We start from the raw sequence: 24102 nt of genomic DNA on the forward strand, positions 1-24102 counted from the left end.
GTTTTACTTGTTCCATGATTCAAATTTTAATTTTTTAGAGAGCGAAATAGCATTGTAATAAGAATAATACACTCACTCTTTATCGAAGTATATGTTAAGAAAATTTAATAATGTGTTGTGTTCCAGTAATTTATATAAATAATTTAAAATACGTAAGCAGATAATACGTCAATATGAGAATTGTTGCATTTTGTTTTATATTCGTTGTTAATTATTGATATAAAGAAATTGGAATGCAACTAAATTAAACGTGCAAAAAATAAGGAAAGATGGCGGAGAAAGAATTCATTGTCAGCCAAGCGCACCTATGTCAATTTTTAAAATGCACATATTACTTTGTTATGTAATTACAAAAGAAAATATAACATAAGAAAAGATGGCGGAGAAAGAATTCATTGTCAGCCAAACGCACCTATGTCAATTTTTAAAATGCACATATTACTTTGTTATGTAATTACAAAAGAAAATATACAAATAACGTTCCGCGTAATACACCTTAATATTTTGCATGTCTTGTATAATAAAAAGGAACCGGAAAAAAAGAAAACAATTATGAAGATCGAGATTCATGTGTTTGATTCTCAATATATTTCGTGCATTAAGTCCAACAAAACTTCACTATTTGCTTTTCCAACTTTTTTCAATCACCTAAAAGGTATGTAAGATCTATCTTGTATTGTGAGACAAATAAATTAATATAAATGTTTGTTTGAGTAATTAATAATTTTCTTTGATTGACAACAAATTTACGTCCATATTATTAAGAAATTTTTACGGTATAGGTATATAATACTTACAATTAGATGTAATATATAGTCAAAGTGTTTATTACTTTATTAAAAATATTTTATCCTACAGTTAATACCATTCATTATGTGTACTTGTTACTCGTATATATAGCTAAATTTCATACAAACGGATAGATTACATTATCTTCTTATTTTTTTGTTTTAATGTACAAATAATAGTATTTACTTTATTTTACAAATTTAATAAGCTGAACATTCAAAAATATTCTTATCTCTTATAATTTAAAATTACTACATCTCGAAGATTAAAGAATTTTTCAAATTATTATTATACTATTAATCTAATTCGAAATCTCTACTTAATTAGAGAGATTTTATCTTTATTTTGCAGAAATAATTTAAATTTACTAGACAATTAAATTCTATAAATTTTGTTATAAAATATATTAAGCTAAATATGTAAGAAAATTAAGTATTTCAGACAAAATATCAGATAGGTTCTTGATCAAGTAAATCGTGCGACAGACTGTCAGTTTTGACTAGTTGAATTGGATTTTCTTCTGTACGTATTATAGGTTCACCATCAAGTTTCTCCAGATTTGATAAACGTCTTGCAACTTCAAGTCTCCATTGTTCTACCTGCACAATATGGAAATAATGAAATACTTTAAATTTTGTACATTTAGAAAATTTTTAATAATATCTTTAATAATATTTTAATATACATATTTAAACTTATTATATAACATAAAATACATTTAATCGTATTAGTTATTTTATTATTATATATAAATATTTTCCCAGTGTGCATAATATTAATCCTTTAAAGTACAAATTTTTCTTTTTTATATATAAAAACAAAAAAATTGTAAAAATATTATTTCTTATACAATATTTATTAACGAATACATTGATATGATAAATACCTCCAGATTTTCATACAACGGATTGCCGACAAAAACTAGATCTCGAAGATTTACAAGCTCTTGTAGTCTTGCAAATTCATTCCATTCTCGCACTAAGTTATTAGACATGTAAAGTACATGAAGATTTCTCATTGCTTGGATGCCCTTCATCTTCTCAATGCAATTATAGGAAATCCAAAGTTCCTCGAGAGTGTCGCCTAAAGGTTCAAGACCAGCAAATCCTTTGATTAAATTGCGACCTAATGATAAGATCTTTAAATTTTTTAGAGCTCCAATACCTACAAAAACATTTTTTTTAAATTAATTTTTTGTATGCTCTACACAATATTTCTCTATCATATAATTTTACTACATGCTAAAATACTACATTTATTGTCAATATTTAACATCACGCATGTTATACCGTAATAATTATTAATAAAAAAGCATATTACGTAACAAAAAACGTAAGGTGAATTTAATATATTACGACAAAATATTTTAAGTAATACGAATCGAATAATTGTCGCGAAATTACAAAATTACACGACATGTAATAAACAACACTGATTATCATCACAAACAAATTAATAACTATAATTGAAAACATTTACGCGTGTTCTTATACGTTCCATTCGTAATGACATGAAATTCATAAATCATAATCATATTTACATCGTGATGTGTCGCGTTATGAAGCGGTCACACGCTTGTTGGATATGCATGCATTATGCATCCGATGGTGCCACGAGTCCGAATATGCATCATTTCTGATGCGGCATCTAAAATCGTGATTTGCATAAATTGATTAAATCGTGAATAATCGTTGATTAAACTATTCAAAATAACGGTAAGATAAAAAAAACCCTTGGCAAAAATAAAAATCGGAAGGTAAGTCGAATATAAATATTAATATTCTAAACGTATCTTTTATATTTTGTTATCTCAGTTTCGCCTACTAGAAGGTTTAGTTACACTTCAGTCACTCTTTTCCTTTACATTTGACTTACATTTCAGTTTTTACTTTTGTTGAGGAAAAGTAGTTCAAGAATTCTTCAGAAAATAGTTCAAAAATATATTTTTTGCAAAAATGGTTCCAAAATTCGTAAGAAGAAATATACATTATTTTTTAAAATTAATTAAGACTATATGTAATTGCTTATTAGAAGCAAGGACAATAATTATATTTCAATAACGAAATCGTCGTGTTGTGTCGTGTAATTTCGTATAACATTCCATAAGTCATTACAGAATTTTGACACTACTTAGAATATTTTCGCAATTTTATAATATATTAAATTTTACGCGGAATTTACCTGCAATCTTTTCAATCATATTTGTCGAAAAGGAGAGTTTTTCACAATTTGCCAAAGTTGCCAGCGCGTTGTCCATCTTTTCTATTGGCGGCCATTGAAAGCTCAAGATTACTTCTGTCGCTGTAGCAGCATTTTGTTGATTCTCCTCCTCCCATCGTCGTATAGCTTCTTTGCATGTAGTTGGCTTTGCCGATGCCATGGTTGGTTTTCCAGATGCCATGATTGTATCACAATAATACGTTTTCTCAACATTGGTAAAGACATCCAAAAAATCTAATATTTTTTTATTTGTTACATTTAATCTAAAAGTTAAAAAATATTAGACAACACACATATGTTACATGTCTCGTTGTGTTAATATTTTAATTTTAATACAAATGACACATTATAGACAGTATGATATGCTTAATGCATAAATGCAAAAACGTAATTAATAACATGGTGAAATACTTCATTAGTTAATTACATCCTTAATTAAAGAACAATAATAACAATTAATAACCACACTAATTAACAGTGAAACAGTTTCAATACTCGAGTTTAATTTCTTCAGAATCCTATTGTCAACTGTCCATCACGTCAATTAGCAAAATTAAACATATCGCAATTAAAGACAATGTGTTTTCATGCGTTAGCATATCATGAACAAATGGAAAATTCGTATTTGATAGTCATAATGAGAATCCGTAGGCACGTGTAACTATTCTATATTATACGCGTATTATTTTAATTTGTATATAAATGTAAACTACCTGGTATAAGTTATCAACAATGACAGTAGGAATATTTAACTTCACATTTTTTATTTGCGTTAATATTTTTGTATATAAAACTGGAGCGTAAAAATCAACGGCCGATCCTATATATTTTGCATCGCCGATTCTTTAAATCTCTTCAGGTAGCATCCTGTGTCTCGATACTGTCAAGTACACGTGTAACCGAGGTTACAAGAACTGAGTACTTGTTTTCCTTGGTTGCGTGGCAATCTGCCATGGCCAGAGGTTTACAATATCTGGCACCAAGTAAAATAATCGATGCACAAAGCGCATGCGTCTGGAACGAGTATTTGTTAACCAAGTGTCTACATACTAATGATTTACGATAGATATTAGCTTGAAAAAGAAGCAAATACAATTCGAAGAAAAAAACGCATGCCAGGCGATCGATAAGCGATGATACGCGGTAATTCCTACACGTGTTAAGGAAGCAGTATTAATAACAATTATTGGAGCAATAAAAGCAATTGCATATTACTGGATTTACAGATTGGTAATTTTATATAATTTATAATAAAGCTTATGCTAACTTATTGCAAAAATTGAAAGTTTGAATTGATAAAATTATATAATAAGTAAATATATACAAAATATTATAGCGATCGAGAAAGTTCTTGCAAAGATAAATAAAAAAATTATTTGTAAATTTTTCTTTTTTTAAGCAATAGTTTTTGAAGTCTTAAAGATTTAAATGTGTCAATTACAGACATTTTAGATAGACACTTCGTCTGTGAGCCGAAGTTACGTATTCACTAATATTATTGCACAACACATAAGGAGGTGGCTATAATTTATACTTAACCGCATATTTAAAACCTCAAATTCCAAAAACTATTGCTTAAAATAAAAATTTACGAACAACTTAATTAATTTACTTAATTAATCTCTTATTACTTAATCTTTTCAGAAATTCCTTATAATATTTTAAGTCGCAAAATTTCGAAATTCTATTATTACCATGTAACAATAAACAGTATTAAGTAATAGTATTTAATTTTTTATGTACTATAGAGTCTAAACTTTAAATCTATATTGTATATAAATTTAAATTAATTTGTAGAACAAAAACGCATGTATTATTAAAGAGGTAAGTAAATAGTATGATATGTTCACATGCATTAAGTGAAAACTTCTATGTATAAGTAATAAAACAAACAAAAAACTGCTTATATGATAATGTAGGATTAAAGCAGAAATTTTTCTCAGCATTTTATTAACCAAAAGGACTGGCAGTATTGTCACGTCACGTATTACAACGAGCAGACACAATGACACTTTAATAACTAAGTTACATTCATAGCTTTAGGGAAATGCTAATGGCACAATGAACAAGGAGATTCGTCGGTGACATAACTTTAAATATATCTCTAATTAGATAGAAGTACCTTAGTTATCACATTAATATTTTAATTATGTAATTTTCAGATAAAAATCTGATAATTCACACATATTTTTTGGAAGAAAAGTTACGCCACCGAGAGCACACAACGCAGCGATTTCGCAGGAAACATGATGAATTAACAACAAATAAATATATCAGTAATATATGTATAATAATAGATTATACAGTGCGATACTCATGGGGCTTACACTGAGTTAGCTTAAATTACAAAAATACGCAAAGGCACTTGGTAAAAATCTTTAGTTCCTCGATTGAGAAACATTTCGGGATAAATCTTTAAACTCAAAATTTACACATTACGTTCGTCACAACTCTTATCTGACGCTACGATCGAATTAATTGCACGACGATGGTAACAACGAACAATACCGGAAGAAACTCCTTTAGTTTTATTTGAATCATCAAGAATCATAATATCTTTCAAAATATATTCATATAACGAGAGAAAGGAAGACCGTAATTTATTACTGTAATCCGAAACGTTAATTTCTCATATATATAGTTTAGGGACAAAGAAATATTCACACGAGATGGGCAAAGTTACACATCATTCAAGCATTGTTCCCGTCATATAGATATACAGTTTTATGCACTCACAGATTTTACGCTACATTCATATAATTCGGATACGCAGGCATAGAGATCGCAGAAAATAGACAGCTTTTTATAGACATTCCCCTTAAAGATTCGAAAAGGATATCTCTCTTTAGAAGACTATAGTTTCGAGTACATACACCGCTATACCCATTCTCTCGCGGCGTTCATAAGGAAAACACGCAACATGATAGATTTCATTTCCATTGCGGCAGAATACTGCACACAAAATGCCGCACTATGTATGTACTATATCAATATCACACATAAAATCGTATAAAATAACAGATTGCAAAGTAATTGATAGAACATCCGATTAACGAAGTTACGGAGTCAGACCTCAAAGCGCTAATTAAAAGTTACTTGATGCGCGATCGCATAATAACTTTTAACGTATCTGGAATTGAAATACGCATCGATGTAATTATCTACTTTGAAATATAGATAACAAAAATTATGCACGCACGGGCGCGACATAGATCCGCTCAATATAAGCGTAGGAAATATTTTAGCAACATATATAGGCAGCTTTACACTATACTTTTCTAGCTGTAATAAACATGTTATTAAAGTAACCTTATGACTTTTATGTACAATTTAATGTCAAGTAACATTAGCGTATTGCATTAAGTTGGCTTTATATGCACAATAACAGACTTCGGAGAGCCCATTGGAACGCGAGAAATTAATGACACTAGCGATGCAAGCGAATTTAGCGACGCGAGAATAGTGGCGGTATATTTTGTTTACGCAACGATGTAACGCCGTTATGTGGTAAAATCGACATTCGTCAACGGAGAGATTAAGGGATGTACATACACGTTGGGTATATTTGTATAGAACATGCTTACGCAAGTACACGCTTATATCATATATGTAAGTTTTTTATATACATATACTAAATAAAAAGATTAATAATCTCATCGTACAGTAAAGTCGTAAACTTAAGGCGACTAATTCGCACCATGGTCCGGTTTAAATTCTTTTCCTATCGTCACACGAATTGATTTGAACTTTTTATTGCGCTATTATGGGCCATCAGATTCAGCATTATTTGTAATTACATAAAGCTGTAATACGCGATATATAAATGCCCACTTTACTTCCTCTTTAATAAATAGAATATTTACAAAAAATATGCTATCAGATAAAATAAGCAACGATAAATGTAACAAAAGTCAGAATGTTAATTTCAAATTATTGTTAAAATAAGACTGCATACAAATTTTGACACGAAAAAGTCTAAATACCCAGCATTGCTTGAATAAAGACTTGAATGTAATTTAATAGCAGTACTTAATCTTTCAAAACAAAAAGGACGAAGTTTGTGTCGAAAAAACTACTGAAAAGCAGCTTTCAGTCACATCTGGGACTGAAAGGGTTAATCACTCACATTTCTCAGGAAGTAATTCTATAGTTAAACGAGCGTGGAATCGAAGGATTTTCTCCCCAAACTCAGTGCGCGTTAATTTCCACTAATTGGCACTTTGTTAACCCGATGCTAATAGTATCCATTGGTCCACGGACCAACTCACCCGTTTTAGAATTACAAAATACTCTCACAAACATTATCAGTAGCGAAGACTTGACGTTCAATTCTAAACATTAAGCTACATATTGTTGACTCGAAGATACATTCGTTCAGTACATTCACTACATTTTCACGATCCTTTCCCGACGGAAATTCCTCCAATTCTGGAATTTTAATAAAGTTCCCGTCGAGAAAGAAATTTCTCAAGTCGTGTCATACTTACGTGACTAATAAAACAGTAGTCGAGCAGCTCGATTGCAATCTTTTTCTATCGCAGTGACTTAAAGTACGTGGAGGTTCTCGCAATTTTTAAATTTGCTATCTTCTTTGCCGAAAAGCCAGGTCAGCATCTGTCTGGCTTTCATACTGGCGCGCACGACGCCTCTAGATTTGTACCAATGAGCACTACCCTCACTGCCACCGCTGTTTCGATTTTCCTGGTTACTCTGGACCACCTTTAAACGGATCTGGTTGAGTATGCCAACGAGAAGCTCGTCGACATTGTGATTGATGCCCACCGACACTTCGATGAACTTCGCACGATAAGTACATGCCAAGCATTTCCCATCTGCAATATACAGTCCGAAAATTCGAGATAAAGAATTACAATTAAAATAGAGAAGTTTTTAAATTATTATTGTTTAAGTCTTCTCTATTAATATGTCTTTAATAGATAATAAAGGGCTTAAAAAATTTCTTCGTTCTTTTTTTTTTAAATAGAGTCAAAAAATGAAGTTTTATAAATATATGTTTCTTCAGTTTAGAATTTTTTACTTTCAATAATAATAATATAAATATACATATAATAGTATTTAATAATAATATAATATCTATAAAATAATGTTTTATAATGATACATTCATGTAAATTTTTCATTTGTAAAAAATTAATTATCCGAAATAAACATCATATGCGATACATACACGCGCATTATCTTTATTATAGAATTTGCCTGATATATCATATCATGTTAACTGAACGTTCAGTTTTATAAAGTGTCACAAAACCGTCTACCCATGAAAAAAAATGTATGAGTAAAAAAGAAAGATGTTCCGCCTCTTACCCTGGGGCGAAACCACTCTGGAACGAACCAAATCGACCTTGTTCCCGACCAGAATAGCCGGTCTACCACGAAGAAGATCTTGATCGTGAAGTCGAGCGAGATATTCTTCAGCCCTTTGAAAGGACGCCTTGTCGATTACTGAATACATTACGACAAAGGCGTCTGGCAATGGCATCTTTTCCAATTCGGCCTGCACAAATCAAATTTATTTAATAAATTAAAATTCTATATACGATTATATTTCAGAAAAACAGAATAAACAAAAATTTATTTAATATTGCGTTTTATAGCATTATATAATATAAATAAAAGAACGATATTTCTCTCTTCTTACTTTAAGATTAATGATGTTTAAGAATTTAAGCTCGCTTTCTTCACCATTCAGCATCACGAAAACGGATTGCTCACTTGGCACATCTGCAATGAAAGAATAAAAAATTAAAAATAAAGATTTCGAATATAACTTTCAAAAAAAAAAAATTTTTATAGCAGATTCAACATCTTAAAACGCGAAGAAAACGGTATAGATATAATACACATATAAATATAATATAATAGCGTTATAAAAAATATTTCTTTAAAATCATAATCTATAATTTCCAAAAAAAATTTGATATATTGTATATTAAATAAACCATGTTATATCCTTTTTTAATAAATAATAAAAATTATCTCTCTTAATTTCTATTAAATTTTTTAATAAATAATTAAATTAATTTTGATTTTATTTATGACCCTGCCATGTATTATATTATTATAATATAGTAATAATATAATAATATTATAGTTATAATATAGTAATGTAGTAATGATATTAATAATGTATAACAATATTACAACATTATTAACGTAAGCTACTAAATACTCTTTTTATATTCTATTCTTTCCAATTATAAAGAAGAACAATAAAAAAGGAAAACTATATCACGATTCATTGTCTCTTTCTATTTTCTTCTTAGTCAAAATAAATACGAAAAAAACAATTAGAGCCATAAATAAATATGTTTTGCGCGAGAGCGAGAAATTATTAGAGCAAGGAAATGTTTTCGTAATTGACACGAGAGAAAGCCAACGTAATCTTATGGCTCTAAATATGTCTACGAGCTTATCAAGAGCACTGCTGATTGATTTTAGCCTTCTAACAAAATATCGTCCGTGACGTCAGAGAATCGTTCAAGTGTCGTTGTCCTAACCAATTTTTTTCGGTTGAACAATTCTCGCTGCTCTGGAGATGCAGTTCCACAGCTACCGATGAGTGTCATAAATAACGGACGTTTCTACCACCATGGGCGGAGAAAGCATAGAGCAAGGAACAGTAAATACTACAAATAAATCATATCGTATAAATCTGTAAAACTTATATAATTATTTAAAAATTGGAAGAGTTAAATTGCAATTAAAGTAAAACTAATTGTAAAATTAGATTATAAAAATTATTACAGGTACGCGTAGATTCAGTTCTTTTATCTGTGTAAAAAAATATACTGTATGTACATAACAGCAAAAAGAAAAAATTTGTATGCTCTCTCTCTTTCTCTCTCTATAAGAAAATATATATAAAGATCTCTCTCTCTTCTTCTTCCTTTTTTATATTCCATATATAATACAAAAATGCCATTCAAGTTATAAGATCCCATAAAAAACCTTTTTTTAAAAAAAGAAAAAACATACGCCAAGTGCATATAAAAGATACTGAACTTCTTGATCAAAAACAGATATGAGATAAATATAATTGACCAAGTGTATTCTTCATTACGCCAGTCACATAAGACAGACCGAAAGTGACTATAATTGTCAACTGGATTATAGTGAAGAAAAAACTTGGCGTGCCCGGGTCGCATTAATTGTAAACAGTATTCAGTGAAAACATTATTTCAACATAGTATTTGCATTATAAATTAAAATATAAAAATAACAGACATATGTATACAGATATATACGTATAATATATACGTATAATATACACGTATAATATAGTGATATAATTAGTATCATCATTCACTATATAGTGATATAATTTGTGGGACATGAAAATATATTCACAACTAAGTATTATAATATGTTCAGTAAGCAATTATTAACATCTTTTCTTTGTTGAATTGTTTTCGCATATATTGTGTATACTGCAGAATATTGCGATAGAACCAAGGTTCTAGAATATTGCGTTTTAATGCGACCCGGGCACGCCAAGTTTTTTCTTCACTATAATCCAGTTGACAATTATAGTCACTTTCGGTCTGTCTTATGTGACTGGCGTAATGAAGAATACACTTGGTCAATTATATTTATCTCATATCTGTTTTTGATCAAGAAGTTCAGTATCTTTTATATGCACTTGGCGTATGTTTTTTCTTTTTTTAAAAAAAGGTTTTTTATGGGATTTCACTGCTTTTTGTTAATTATGAAAACGTGATAATAATGTAATCCTGAAATTTAAATCCTCTAAAAATAAATACAGATTCTGTTTCTAAAATAGTTATTTTGTAAATTTCTATTTATTTAATATTAAAGATGTACTCGTATTGTATTTATTGACACTTAATTATACTTAAGTTTATTTGTACTTAATTTAGATTTATTCTAAGAAAAATATATACGCGCTCTTTGCATTTCGTGGCCACTTACATACTTCAACTTTTAAATCATTTATAGATGTCCATCAAGTTATAAGATACCTCATAATAGTCAAATAAATAAGTTAATAATTCAGTTATATTAAATACATTCTTATAAAAATCTTAAAATATTTCTTACTACTTTAACAATTATTCTCATACACATTTTATATACAGAATATCTAATCTATTGTCTTTACTACATTCAATAATTCTGATTCATTTTCCTCCCTATTTTAAGCACCAGCGTAATACGAGCAGTATGTACATATATTAAAATGTAAAAAGTATATTTTGTTCGAATATCGGTTAAAAGAACTTCAAATTGATTTTCATCAGATAAATTGAGATATGTTATTACCGCATTGCGACGTGTATGGTATGAGAAAGGTTGTACTTAAAACAAAAAGAGATAACTTTAATTGTACCCCGACGAATATAAAATATCTTTAATTCGCATCAGTTTATATATGGAACACGTATTTTGCAACCATTTTCAGCGAATTCTATTCTCTCTTTTCTTCTTTATTACTGACCCGTTGTATGATTCTACATGTGTATTTTACATTTAAAACAACAATATATTATTATTTTGTTAAATGAAACAGAAATAATTCAATAATAGTTAATAAATAAGCATCTTTTAAAATTATACATTTTTTAGAATTTAACGCATAGATAAAAAGAACGTATATTCTATCCATAATTAATAAATATTAATTTTTTTATAAGAAGCAGAAAAAATACGAAGGGGTAAATGAGAAATAAAAACATATAACGAAGAAAAACATTTTTAATAATTAAACGATATTTTAATAAGTTTTTTTAAAACAATCATCTATTCACAGGGAGTGAAATTTTTATGTGCTCCCAACACTGCCGCAGCTTTGTTCTTCAACGTTGTTTTCCTAGCATTTGGTAATAAATTGAAATCGATTTGAAAGTCGCGAGATATATTCTTTGAAATATAACAGTAAATTAGCAACGTTGCATTTCACATACTAAGCTGTTGCCAGAAAATGGAGGTTAACGGTCAGATACGGTAGAGTTGACGGACATGTATCTAGTTTCACACACACACACGAAAAAAACATAAGAGAAGGAAGAAAAGAAAAGTTAGACGATTTATCTCTCGACCGCTCGAAAATAAAGCATAGGATAAGTCAGTGAACGAGAAAGACGCTTTCTGCAACACACTAGTTGCGTCTTCTATCTTATTCGGTCATCATAGAAAGTCTGAGAAAGAGCAAACATTGTTATAAAGTTAAAGAGTTGCAAAATTACAGAACTACAAAAGCAAACTGACGTTCGCAAATTTTCATGTAAATTCAACGTCACATTGCAAAAAAAATTATAAAATTGCGAGGCAAACATTAACATGAGATTGCGCCGACTTCTACGGAATATTTAACGTAAAACGTAGTAGTTGTATATAGTATTTTAATGAACGTAATATTTTTCCGAGGTATACAATAATCGTGATTTAACGCTGCTTCGTTTTTAGATGAAGACGTATTTTTTACGAGATGATTATCTCAATCAAATTACGAGACATAACGTAATTATCGGTCAGGAACAAGTTCGATTGATGGCCATGACAGGAATATCATGAGTGCAAGAGGGAATTGACATTTTGGGATTGCAAGATCACTGAAATACGAATAAATATCGCAGAAATTGGTGAAACGCGTTTGTTAGCGCAAGCGCGCACCGCAATTTTCGTCGGGTACAAATTATTGATCTTTTAGACGCAAAAGAATTTACACACATTCACGTTTTTAATTACCTTTAACCCCACAAAAAAAATTGGCTCTCATGTTTCACCAATGAAAAATTCTCTCTTGACTCTATTCAACTTTTACAGATAATATATAGCTACTTGGTATTGAATGTGTAGTCACGTTTCATTTACAGATAAAATTTAATCAAAACAATTAATTTCTTTTACCAGAAAGAAAATCAAGGTGTATTTATAACAAGTTTACATTTTTCAAACTGTTAACTTTAACAACAGATTTTATCAATAGACATCACTGTTGCAAACTTGAAATAATTTAATTTACTGTAGTGGTATTGTCTATTTCAATTGTTCTGCTACTTGGTTTAAAACATTTTTAATTCCATTTCGAATTTCAAAATATTAATTAATGCTGTTTATTTATTTAACACATACTAAAATATCTGGCGTAATTATTATAAATCTATTACTGATAACTAATTTGCAAATTAGTAAGATTTAGCCGAATTTTACAAAATGCAAATATTTAAAAACTATTAAAATGCAAATGTAGAAATATCACGTTTTAATATATACAGTAAAATTTATATAAATAATTCGAGAATATCATGCGAGCACCTATCATCAACATACTCATTGAATCTATCAATATTACAACACTTGCAATTTCCGCCACAGTTCACTGGAAATACATAGCAATGTATTTTTAAAGAGATAGTAAGAAAAAAAGAAAAAAGACAGAAGAAAAGAAAAGTAAAAGGATTCAAACGAAGAGTGAGAAGAAGAACAGACGATGAACAGACGCGACTCTCTATGATGTACGCTTATAGCATGGAGCGGACGCAAAATTAACCGCGGCTATTTCCGAGCGGCTTGTTCCTATGCTTTTCTTTTTTATACCTTCGTGGAAATCGTTTCGTTTGCTTTTCGAGGCGGACGTCGTATTCCATCGACTCGCACACACTCGACGCGAACGTCGTTGATCCCTTTTCCATGCAAAGTCACGGAGCTCGTCACAGTTGCAGTATATCTGACTGTACAAAATGCTTTGCGTACACGAAATAAAATATGTATCCGAATGATATAGTAAAACCATAAAACTGTAAAGGACGAAAATATAAATTGTGGAAACTTAAAAAATTGACAATTGTACGTGAAGAAAATGTACCAAACTAACTTGAATAATTCTACAGTTTATTTTCTTTATATGAGAAAATAACTTGCACTGTTGATTGTGGAATAATGCATATTAAGTTGTTACTATACTATTCTACATTGATTACAAAATTAATTAAAATACAAAACAAAGAACTGCTATCAACATGCGTGACGTATTCTTTCTTGTGCAATATTATTATAATTTAATTTACTGTATCTTTATAAGTAATTTATAATTAACGATACTTTATAAGTAACACAGAAGATTTATTAGATTTTCATAACCATTTATTTAAATTTAATCAATTCTAAGCATTAATAAAAACTGCTGGAGCAAATAAGAAATAATTATCTATAACATCTTGTTCTAATGAATGCAATTCAGATTCATCTTATGAGAAAATTGTTTTATTATAATATTATATATCATAATCTTTGTAAGCAATTGAAGCACGAAAGAGAAATTTTTAATAAAAAATGAAAGATGGTCCAATTAGATTTACATTTGAGATTACCACATGTACTCGTTCTCTCCTTTCTCGTTTGCGCAGCGAATCGCATCTTGGCCTCGATCCCGATTTACAGCAAAATTATCGCGTGAAACTTGACATCAGCCTAAATTCTTTTTGCTTACATCGGGCGATGATCTTTTAATTAAAAAAATTTCGATCTTGGGTAATCTTAACTCACATGAAACGCAACGATATGTGGCATGTAACTGGAATAAAATCGTGTATTCGGAAATTTTGAGGCAGACTGTAGTTAGACTAAAACTATTTTTATCTCTATTTTTCCAGTCGCTTGTCGTTTTAATCGTACGTTCTCTTCTGCTCATACCATTTTGGAAGAATGTGGATTTTTACCACATCCAATTGTTTTAATAAAAAAATATTAGGTATATTATTCATTTAAAAACTTACACTGTCATATAAGATTATACAGCTTTAAGATAAATGTGCATCGTATTATAAAAATAGCTTTGTCGTTTGTAAAATCATTTACATAAGAGAATATTAAATAAATTTTGCATGGAAACACCAGCAAGTTAATACCTAAAAAATAAGTTTATTTAAAATATGTTAAAATATGTTTAATAAATTAAGGTAATTTATTTCATCTGAAACATAACTTCATATGATATTTAGACATTTGTTCGGTGACATTCTAAACGTTATTCGAAGCAATAAGGAAATATGTTTCTGTATTTAATCCATTTTATTGTAAAAAAAAAAAAGGTAAAAATTTACGTATGTAAAAACTATGCAAATTCATCTAAAATGGAAAATAAATTAACTAAAAAATATAATTTTACAAAAATTTAATTATATTTATAATTAAACACAAATTAAAAAATTTATTTTCATAATTCAAAGAATTAAATCATGATAACTTAATATTTCTTACATTCTCAAAGTTATATCAAATTTTAAGGAAGACATTAATTTTTAAGGCCCGATTGCACCAACACTTTTTCATTTTAAGCGAGACTTAAAATTCTATCTATCTCGTTTTAAAGCCGAAATGGAGACAGAGACAGAGATAGTTTAAGTTTCGCTTAAAATCGAAATCACGTTGGTGCAATCAGTCCTAAATCACTTTAGAGACATTTGAATATCAATTTCACTTCTTTGTTAAAGTTAGAAAAATTTGTTCCATCAAAGATACGTTATTCTTTCCCATTTTACTATCAAATAATCTGAAGATAATTATGACAATCATTATTCATATCGCATAATGATTTAACTGACCTTTTCATCGTGATGGATCTCCAACACAAAGTTAATCATAGAGCTTTTTGCGTAATGGATCGTGGAATTGATTTCCGCTCCCCATTTTGTTTAAACTCACTGTTTTAAACCATTTTTTTACCCAAATCCATACGTATACAGGAAAATATTTATAAATGTTATAAATAATGTTTAAACAAAATAAACAGATTGTAAATAAAAAACTTTTCTTAAAGTAATAATAGAAAATATCAAGAGCGGTCCACAAATTATTACTTACGTAATTCAGTACTATAAATTTATAGATGTATAGTACAATCACAATATCATAAATAACATAAATAATAATTTAAATTGAAATATAGTTCATAATGCGCAATATTGATATATCAATATAACAACGTGTTGATGCATTAATATAATTAGTATAGATTATTATACAATATTTAGTTGCTATAACACGATGTTCATCAATTAATACATAATTCAAATAAATGCTTTTATAAATCTTAGATATCTAATTGCAAAACAGAGATAATATGTATAATAAATAGTAATGTGTCTTAGATTATGAAATAGATTACAGAATGTCATACAACTGTATGCGCACTTGATGGGCATAATAAGCTATTATAATGCCATTGTGTATCTGCGCTATAATGTGAACGTAATCCATATGCATGCACTATTTATCACTCTCTCTAAACACAATTATAATTCCAGTTTAAAATGTATTCACAGATGTACGTTAAAATGCAGGAGCACACATCGAGCAAATGTGTTTTCTTGTTATAAATCATATCCTCTCTCATCATAATTTATATTAATCATAGAATAATTTATATCACATCGATAATTATTGACGAAAGAACGGTGGTCAAGTTATATACATGTATACGGTGATAAGCGAGAACAGATTCATCGACGTGCTAGCTATAACAGAATTCGATAAATGTACATCAACACATAGAGAAAATAATTGTATGCGAGCGCCATAATTAAATTATTAATTAAATTACAGAAGCGTTAATAATAAAGGTAATCAACTAGAGAATATTAATAAAATGCACTTCCGTACGTATAATTAACAATAAACAGGCAAATTGTTTTCTTGAAACAACACACTTTATTTTAAGGAAAAAGTTCTTTCTCTTACTGAGATTGCGAGAGAAATTACGAATATCTGAAAAGCTATATAAATATTCTAAAGAGGGAACTTTTAAGAGAGAAAAATCAAGAATTGAAGAGATGCTTGCGAGAAACAACCAAAAACTAATCTGTCGATTTGCCTCCGTTTTATTAATTTTTTTTCTTTCTTAATACTAATTGGTATTCACCGCTTCAATGAATTTTTTAATTATGTTGTGAAAAATTGTTTATAACAAATATTTTTCATAACCTTACATAAATAATTTTAAATTACATAAGCTTATGATTTGCATTTTAATCTTTAAAATAAATAAAATTGTTCAATTATATATATATTAACTTTGAGCAAAGATACATTTAAAGCATTAGTGACGCGCTAATATTATAATTAAAAAAATTTTAGAGCGAATATCAGTCAGGGTTAAAAATCATAATTTATTCATATCGTAATTATATGTTGTATAATGCTTAGTTGTGTGAATATTTCAATCAAAAATTGTACACATTTTATTTATTTATTTATTTTTAAATAAATCTTGCTTACAATTTGCATAAAAAAAGATTGCAAAGTAAATAGTCTTATATTTCTATTCGATATTAATCACGACTGCAAAAAAATTAGAACGAGGAAAAAGTATAATGCAGTAGGAAGAATCACCTCATGCAATAGATTCGTATGAAAAAACGATAAAAATTATTAACATTTAAATTGGGGCACGCCAGTAGAATCAACATTTATTCTTAATCCCTTAGCACGGATTACCGTGTCTTGTTCTCGGACTTATTCTTCACGACAAAGAGAAATATTGTTCATTTTTACGTTTCGTTAATTCGCAAACAGAATATCGTACAATTTAATCAACATTAAAAATTCCATTTTATTTTTAAGATAAACTAAAGTTATACCATAGTCGTAATAGAGCATTTCCGCCGCGTATTTTATATTCTAACATCATATGTTTGACTACAATATGTAAAAAGTTTCTCACAGAAAGTGTTACGAGAGTTACATCAGGGCTCTCGTTATCGTTTTGAAACCACTATCTCCGCGAAAGCCACTTGCCTGCGCGCGCTAGACATAAATAGAAAATTCCATTACATTGGGATATAAAAAAAGCACAAGAGAGAAAGAGAGAGAAAGGAAGGAAGAGAGAGAATAGAGGGCGCGGATTTTTTCTACACGCGAGCATATTCCATTGTTTGATAGCTCGCACGAATATCGATTGTAATAGCGCTGTGTGACGTCGCCGAACGAGGATTGAATGTGTCCAACTGGAACAAAGCCTCGCCCGTCTCGCTTATCATACTTTAACACCAATGAAAGAGTCGCGATGAAGTTTTTCAATGAGAAACAGAAGCTGCGAGGGGAAACAGCTGCTTGAGAAATTTCACATAGGTAATTAATTATGATTTATAAAGCAAATATTAAACAAAATTTGTAACAAACAATATTTTTCGTAAAAAAGACAAACAGAAAAGTTGATTTGGATAACATTGCCTACACCTACTTCAATTATTTTATGTGAGACATGACAAAAGAGATAATATATACAGTTACGTACAGTTTAATAAACAAAGTTTGTTTCTTTAATTAACGGTTATTTCAACATTATTACAACAAAAGCCCAAATATAATCACATTATATTAGTAAAATTAATCAGATATAATAATTAAGATCAATATAATGATATGTAAATAATAAGAAAGTTATCTCGTATCTGTTTTAACAAGTGAGTCGTCGATCAAAAGATCAGACATCTGACAGATTAACAATCATTCCCATCGTTATCGAGTCAATTTACTGTCATCGATCCTGATGATGTTTTTACGAATTTTTTACACGAAATATCACTGGCACTTTAATAATCAATACCAGATGACGTTTTTATAAAACAATACGTTTCAAAATTTTTACATGATAAAAGTTTTCTAAAATTTTGCAAAAAATAATGAGAAGATATATAAAATGATTAATAATACAAAATTTTTATGAAAAAAATTCAGTCAATAAAATAAAAACTTTTTATTTAATGATAAATTCAAAATTAATTTAATTTTTAGAATTTTATTTTATACGCTAAGTTATTAAATTATCCAATAATAAGAAGAATGTGAAAAATGAAGCAAAGCAATGAAATATTTGTCGAGAAAATATTTATATTAATTTGTATAAAAGAATTTGGCTGTAAAATATTTACCAAGCAATTCAATAGTACTTCGTATATTAGATTTAAGATATTTTAGAAGTTATCTTTGATATCAATGCAATTTACAATAAATTACTGCAAACTTATGCTATTAAAAAATTTAATTATATTGTTTTTTATCTATAATTTACATTTACATCTATAATTTACATCCAATTTATATTTGTTTTACATATCACAATAGTTTAATACAATACTGTAAATAAGCAAGAAATATGTATCCCTTTAAATAATATACAATAATAAATATTATTTTATTTAATGATAAAGGATAAACATGTTTTTTATTCAAACACGTTATATTTTCTTTTACTTTTACTTTGTATATGTGTACTCCCATTTTTTCTGTCATTCCTTCTGTTCCATATTTAATTTTAAATATTATGTTAATATTAAAATAATAACCGATTTATATTTATTATATTTTATTGTATTTTCTATATTTTATAACCGTGAATAAAAAAATCAAAGTTATTATATGAAATGAAAACAAGGATAGATATTACAATATAAATTAGACGGGATATTCATTCTTTTTTCTATCAGGCAGTAGGTTAATGTTATTTTATTTTTGATCTCGTTTCAAAATATCGACTTAAGCGTCGCTCAACTGTAATCAACTGTAATCATTTAGAGAGAATTGCGCGTATCCCAAAGAGCTTAGAATTTAGGAACCCGGAATCTATGCATTTCTCAAACAGAAACTGACGCCGTCTTTCATTGGGTACGCAATCGAAATACACACTAGAGACCGTCGTGTAAACTCACGTGATATAACGGGACGATCGAAATGTAAACTGTTGAAAGTCGCTGTAAAGATTATTTGCTACAGAATTAATTAAAAAAGGTCCAACAATTTCCTTTCAGTGATCGTTTTTACGTGGTATTCACGATTATAGAACGTAGCAATAAAACATTTCATGAAGAAGTTTAATCTTCTCAGACGATTATATTTATAAATTTCTTACCGTATTGTTTTATCCATTAAAGGCTCATTCGTATTTATCAAAAATCTGGCTATTACGTAAATAAACTTATCATTGAATATGTTACATGTTTATATATAATAACTTTTCTCATTTGCAGTTCAATTTTATCCAAAAAGATTTTGTTGAAAAAGAATATAAAATATTTCTTTATATTTTGTTTATAATATTTCTTTTATATCTTTTTAATGGTTAATTTTAAGCTTTCTAGTAACGAACATTTTGATATCAAATCAAAATAAAGTTTATTTAATCCTAACAATAAAAGAATAATATCAATATAAAACACAACCAATTGAAAAGTTGCTCCTCTTTTAGACTTAAAATCGCGCGTTTTCTAAATATATTGTATTATTGTATAAGACTTCTTATACTATATAACTTGATAGTTATAGGAAACTCACCTCTCTGTCTATCGTAGGCATTTATGCATTCGCTGGTCATAAATTGACTGATTAGGGCGGTTTTTCCGACTCCTCTTGTACCTAACATAGCAACGGTATGCGAAGCTACTTCCTTAGGCGGCAATCGCCGTTCCTCATTCTGCTGATCGGCAGGCGCCAAAGAATTCGACCTCGATCTTCTTCTCCTAAAAGAATCTCCTCTGTTGACAACACCTACCAATCATAAAGCGATTGTTAAAACATTATACATATGGATGAAAAAATATGCAATTGTAATTAAATTTTTATTTACACATAGAGAAAAAGTAAAGCTTCAAATAATTACCATACATTATTTTAATACAAAGATTTGCATAAAAATTAATTAATAATTATAAATAAAAGAAATAAAATATATAATTGTATAATATACATAATTGTATAATAATAATAATCTTTGTTCTTATTTGTTTCTTGTGACGATTATTTTACAAAAGGTATATTTTATAGTAATATTAATACTATAAAAAAGCAATGTTATGTAGGTGTAATTCTTTCAAAAGCCGTAAAATAAATAAAATAAAAATCCAATAACAAATAAAGAACAGTAACAAATCTATTCAAATATATTTTATTGATGTCAAAGACAACCATTGTAAATCATCAACGTCTTTTTTTTACATAAATTCTAACTCTTTCTTTGTGTTCCTCTCTCTTTATATTTCGTAATAATCCTCCTTTACTTTAATACTTATGTGCATATTCAGTTCGTTTACGTATTGATCAAATACATGTACCTTTTCATATCCACGGTGTTCAAAACACATTGTATATTCTAAACACCGACGTGCCCTTTACAGCGCGTTGACCCCAGTTAATCTCACTAATACTCATACTCTACGTGGGCACCATTCTAATATATGTATGCTTGGGATTGATGGAAGAAATGAGCATAGGTGGAATGGTTGAAATTCTCAACAGAGAATTTCATCTCTCAGTTAATAACGCAATTCTCGTAAAATATGAAATAAATTTCACGACTTTTGAAAGGATAACAACTACACATACATAACTCTGCTTATATTGGATATACCTTTTGTGAACTTAATCGGCACGAAAAACAAATAACAATTTTAAAAAATATGATTTGTATTGTTTATTGTTATTATACAATCGTAGATGTATTTTTTTGCAGAATATTTATGAAACATATTACAACAAAGTACGTTTAATACGATTCTTTTATTGTTAATAGATTTGATTAACAATTTATTATTAAAAACAGATTTACGTTTTTTTTATATTTTCTGGAAATTATTTTCTCTGAAAAACTAAATCTATCAACTGTGTCTTGATAATTAAACGCATTTAAAAGTTTAATGTAACGGACGCAAAGCATTCCGAACTTATACAAAGATCTACTGTTCCTAAGTTTATAGTTTGTACATTGCGTGGAAATGAATAGCAACGTCATTTGAGTAATGGATTCACACGGTTGTTCTCGATACCATTACCTATAAAGGTAATTTAACATGAAAATTAAATCGATATGTATTGGAATTTGTAAATAATTCTTAGGCAAAAGTAAACTTTAGCTATCGAACACGCTTCGTGCTAATGCATTTGCTTTGCATTAGTAATTGCATGTTAGGTTGATCTACAATAGCTAACAAGGCAAAAGTTGCACACCTGTGTACTGCGTGGTTGTTTTCTATACATTAAACATGAATTAGCGTACACGTAAGGAATTGATTTACTTCAAATAAAAGATTTAAACAATTAAAACATTAAAAATATGAAAAAAAAGAATGATTAATCAAAGCATGTATACGTAAAATACTAAAATAGTACAAAAAATTATTTGTTTTGACTGAATCTCTCTTTTGTTAGATTTTGGAAGCACTTTTATAAAATAAAAATTAAAGAATAAAAAAGCATAGATCTAAAACGAAAACTTTAGGTATATTTAAAAGTTCATAGACCTTAGATGATTCATAAATCCATTTTATCTGTGAGGTGATTCATACATCAGTTTTGTATCATATGTGTGAGATGACTCAAATCCAAGTCTCGCGTCTGACGAAATTACGTGTTGATTGAAGCAAAATATTCTGAAATTCGGATTGCTTCTATGTCAAAATCATTTTAATTTACCTCGTTGTTTTTGTGTTTAATTAAATTCTTAATATTATTTTATTTCTATACATGTGTATAATTACACACTGAATTAAAATTGTTGCAGAAATTCTTCATTTTCATATTATTGGTTTTGCATGGTACTGACGTCTTTTTATTGAGTCTAACAGTAAAGTCAATTATTAAAAGCAACACAATTGCATATAAGTATATCTTAGAAAACCCATTCTCTCTCTTAGCTCCTCTTTATAATAAGACAAACTTAATATTTTTTGCAGATGTTCCTCAGCAAACAAATATCTTTTATATTGAACTTGTTTTATTAAAAAGTTAGTAAACATATCAGTCAATAAGAATTACTCTTGTGATTGTATACCCACACCTTTAAGAAATAAATTTAGATTGTCAAATCTTAACCCTGCCAAAAAGTTCATCTGTTATAGATCGCAGTACACACGTGTAAAGCTCGTACATGATAACATATACCCGTATCCGCGTGCACATGTGCACGTGTATACGCCGATGTCAACGTGCGGCTGTCAACCGCTAGGAGAACAACGCACGTCCTGTTCAGCGACTCAGAACACCGATATCCCGTCCGTTCGTCTGTCCGTTCCTTCCCTTTGTCTCATACCTTTGTTAACGCGAAGTTTAGTCCGACATGTGTGCTACTTGTGGCGCATGTACTTGTACGTACGAATGAATGAAAGCGGGAGAATCGATCGTGTTAGAGAAAGAGAGAGAGAGAGAGAGAGAGAGAGAGAGAGAGAGAGAGAGAGAAATGGAGAGAAAATTGGACAGCGTCATACAACTCGTTGGAACAATCCGATTTCCGTTCCGACTTCGTTAAATCCGGAAGAAATTCGTATCACATTCGAGCGATAGTTGAACGATAGTCGAACGTTAGATGAAACGACAGCACAGGATTTCTCTCTAGGCGTCATTAACTATTTTTATCGATTGCAGCAATGCTGGTTTTGGATTTGGATGAGTCTGACCATTCACACAGCACGTGGTACGTAATAAATGACATGATATTGGATTATAATTAAGTATAAAATAATGGAGGGCTACAAATAACAAAATATTTTAAACAAATGTCGACTTTGAAAAATTATTCTAAAGATTTTTTTATATTAATATAATAATAAAGGCTTTTGATGTCACACACACATATATATATTTATTTTGATGTCACGATACATGTTATTTCAAAGGATTAAAAAAATATGATTTGCAACTGAAATGCCATTTATTAACTAAAATACGATTTTCTCCGTGATCCAATTATAGAAATGTATAAAATATTTTACTGCACACGTAGCTTTGATAAATGTATATCGTTATTTATGCGATATATATAATCGGATTGAAAATAGGTGTCGATTGCAGTACACCATTGATTACTACAAGGTAATGTCAGCTGACAGGAACGTGCTGCGAGTCACTGCGGGACCGTTATTTTCCACGTGCTTTTGATACAAATATCACGCAGCGCACGACTGAACTGCTGCGATGCAGCAGTTCAAGCTTTTGCAAAAGTAAGTTATTTTCCAGTGAAAAATGGGAAAGCGTCCTGCTTTAACTGTGCGTTCGTTCGCGCACTGGTTGGTTTTCTGACGAGCAAATAACTGGCACGACAAACACGGTACAGGTGCACCGATTT

The 24102-nt window shown here is 29.2% G+C and overlaps 2 protein-coding genes across 2 annotated transcripts in view; both read right to left on the bottom strand.

The window, feature by feature from the left end:
* Nucleotides 1-1238: 1238 nt before the first annotated feature.
* On the bottom strand, nucleotides 1239-3312 carry LOC108783466 (dynein light chain 1, axonemal). Its single transcript, XM_018552036.1, has 3 exons — nucleotides 2971-3312; nucleotides 1676-1953; nucleotides 1239-1388 (listed from the first exon to the last, which is right to left on the bottom strand). Exons 1-3 carry the CDS (start codon nucleotides 3188-3190, stop codon nucleotides 1239-1241), a joined length of 648 nt encoding a protein of 215 aa, XP_018407538.1. The 5' UTR covers nucleotides 3191-3312.
* A 4242-nt stretch (nucleotides 3313-7554) lies between these two features.
* Rgk3 (Rad, Gem/Kir family member 3) overlaps nucleotides 7555-24102 on the bottom strand; it is a 34059-nt gene continuing 17511 nt past the window's right edge. The window contains exons 3-6 of the mRNA XM_018552028.1: nucleotides 20322-20534; nucleotides 8671-8753; nucleotides 8337-8526; nucleotides 7555-7841 (exon numbers count right to left, since the gene is read on the bottom strand). Coding sequence (XP_018407530.1) covers nucleotides 7555-7841; nucleotides 8337-8526; nucleotides 8671-8753; nucleotides 20322-20534 — 773 coding nt within the window. The remainder of the gene's footprint in view (nucleotides 7842-8336; nucleotides 8527-8670; nucleotides 8754-20321; nucleotides 20535-24102) is intronic.

This window comes from Cyphomyrmex costatus, unplaced genomic scaffold (genome assembly GCF_001594065.2).
Source record: "Cyphomyrmex costatus isolate MS0001 unplaced genomic scaffold, Ccosl1.0 scaffold10, whole genome shotgun sequence".
NCBI classification, from domain to species: domain Eukaryota; kingdom Metazoa; phylum Arthropoda; class Insecta; order Hymenoptera; family Formicidae; genus Cyphomyrmex; species Cyphomyrmex costatus.

Bases quoted from the DNA above. Each gene is read 5' to 3' on its own strand.
- LOC108783466 (XM_018552036.1), bottom strand. From the start codon at position 3,190: ATGGCATCTGGAAAACCAACCATGGCATCGGCAAAGCCAACTACATGC. The intron at 1,954-2,970 runs GTAAATTCCGCG...ATGTTTTTGTAG, and splicing joins TATGATTGAAAAGATTGCAG to GTATTGGAGCTCTAAAAAAT. The intron at 1,389-1,675 runs GTATTTATCATA...CATATTGTGCAG, and splicing joins CGTTGTATGAAAATCTGGAG to GTAGAACAATGGAGACTTGA.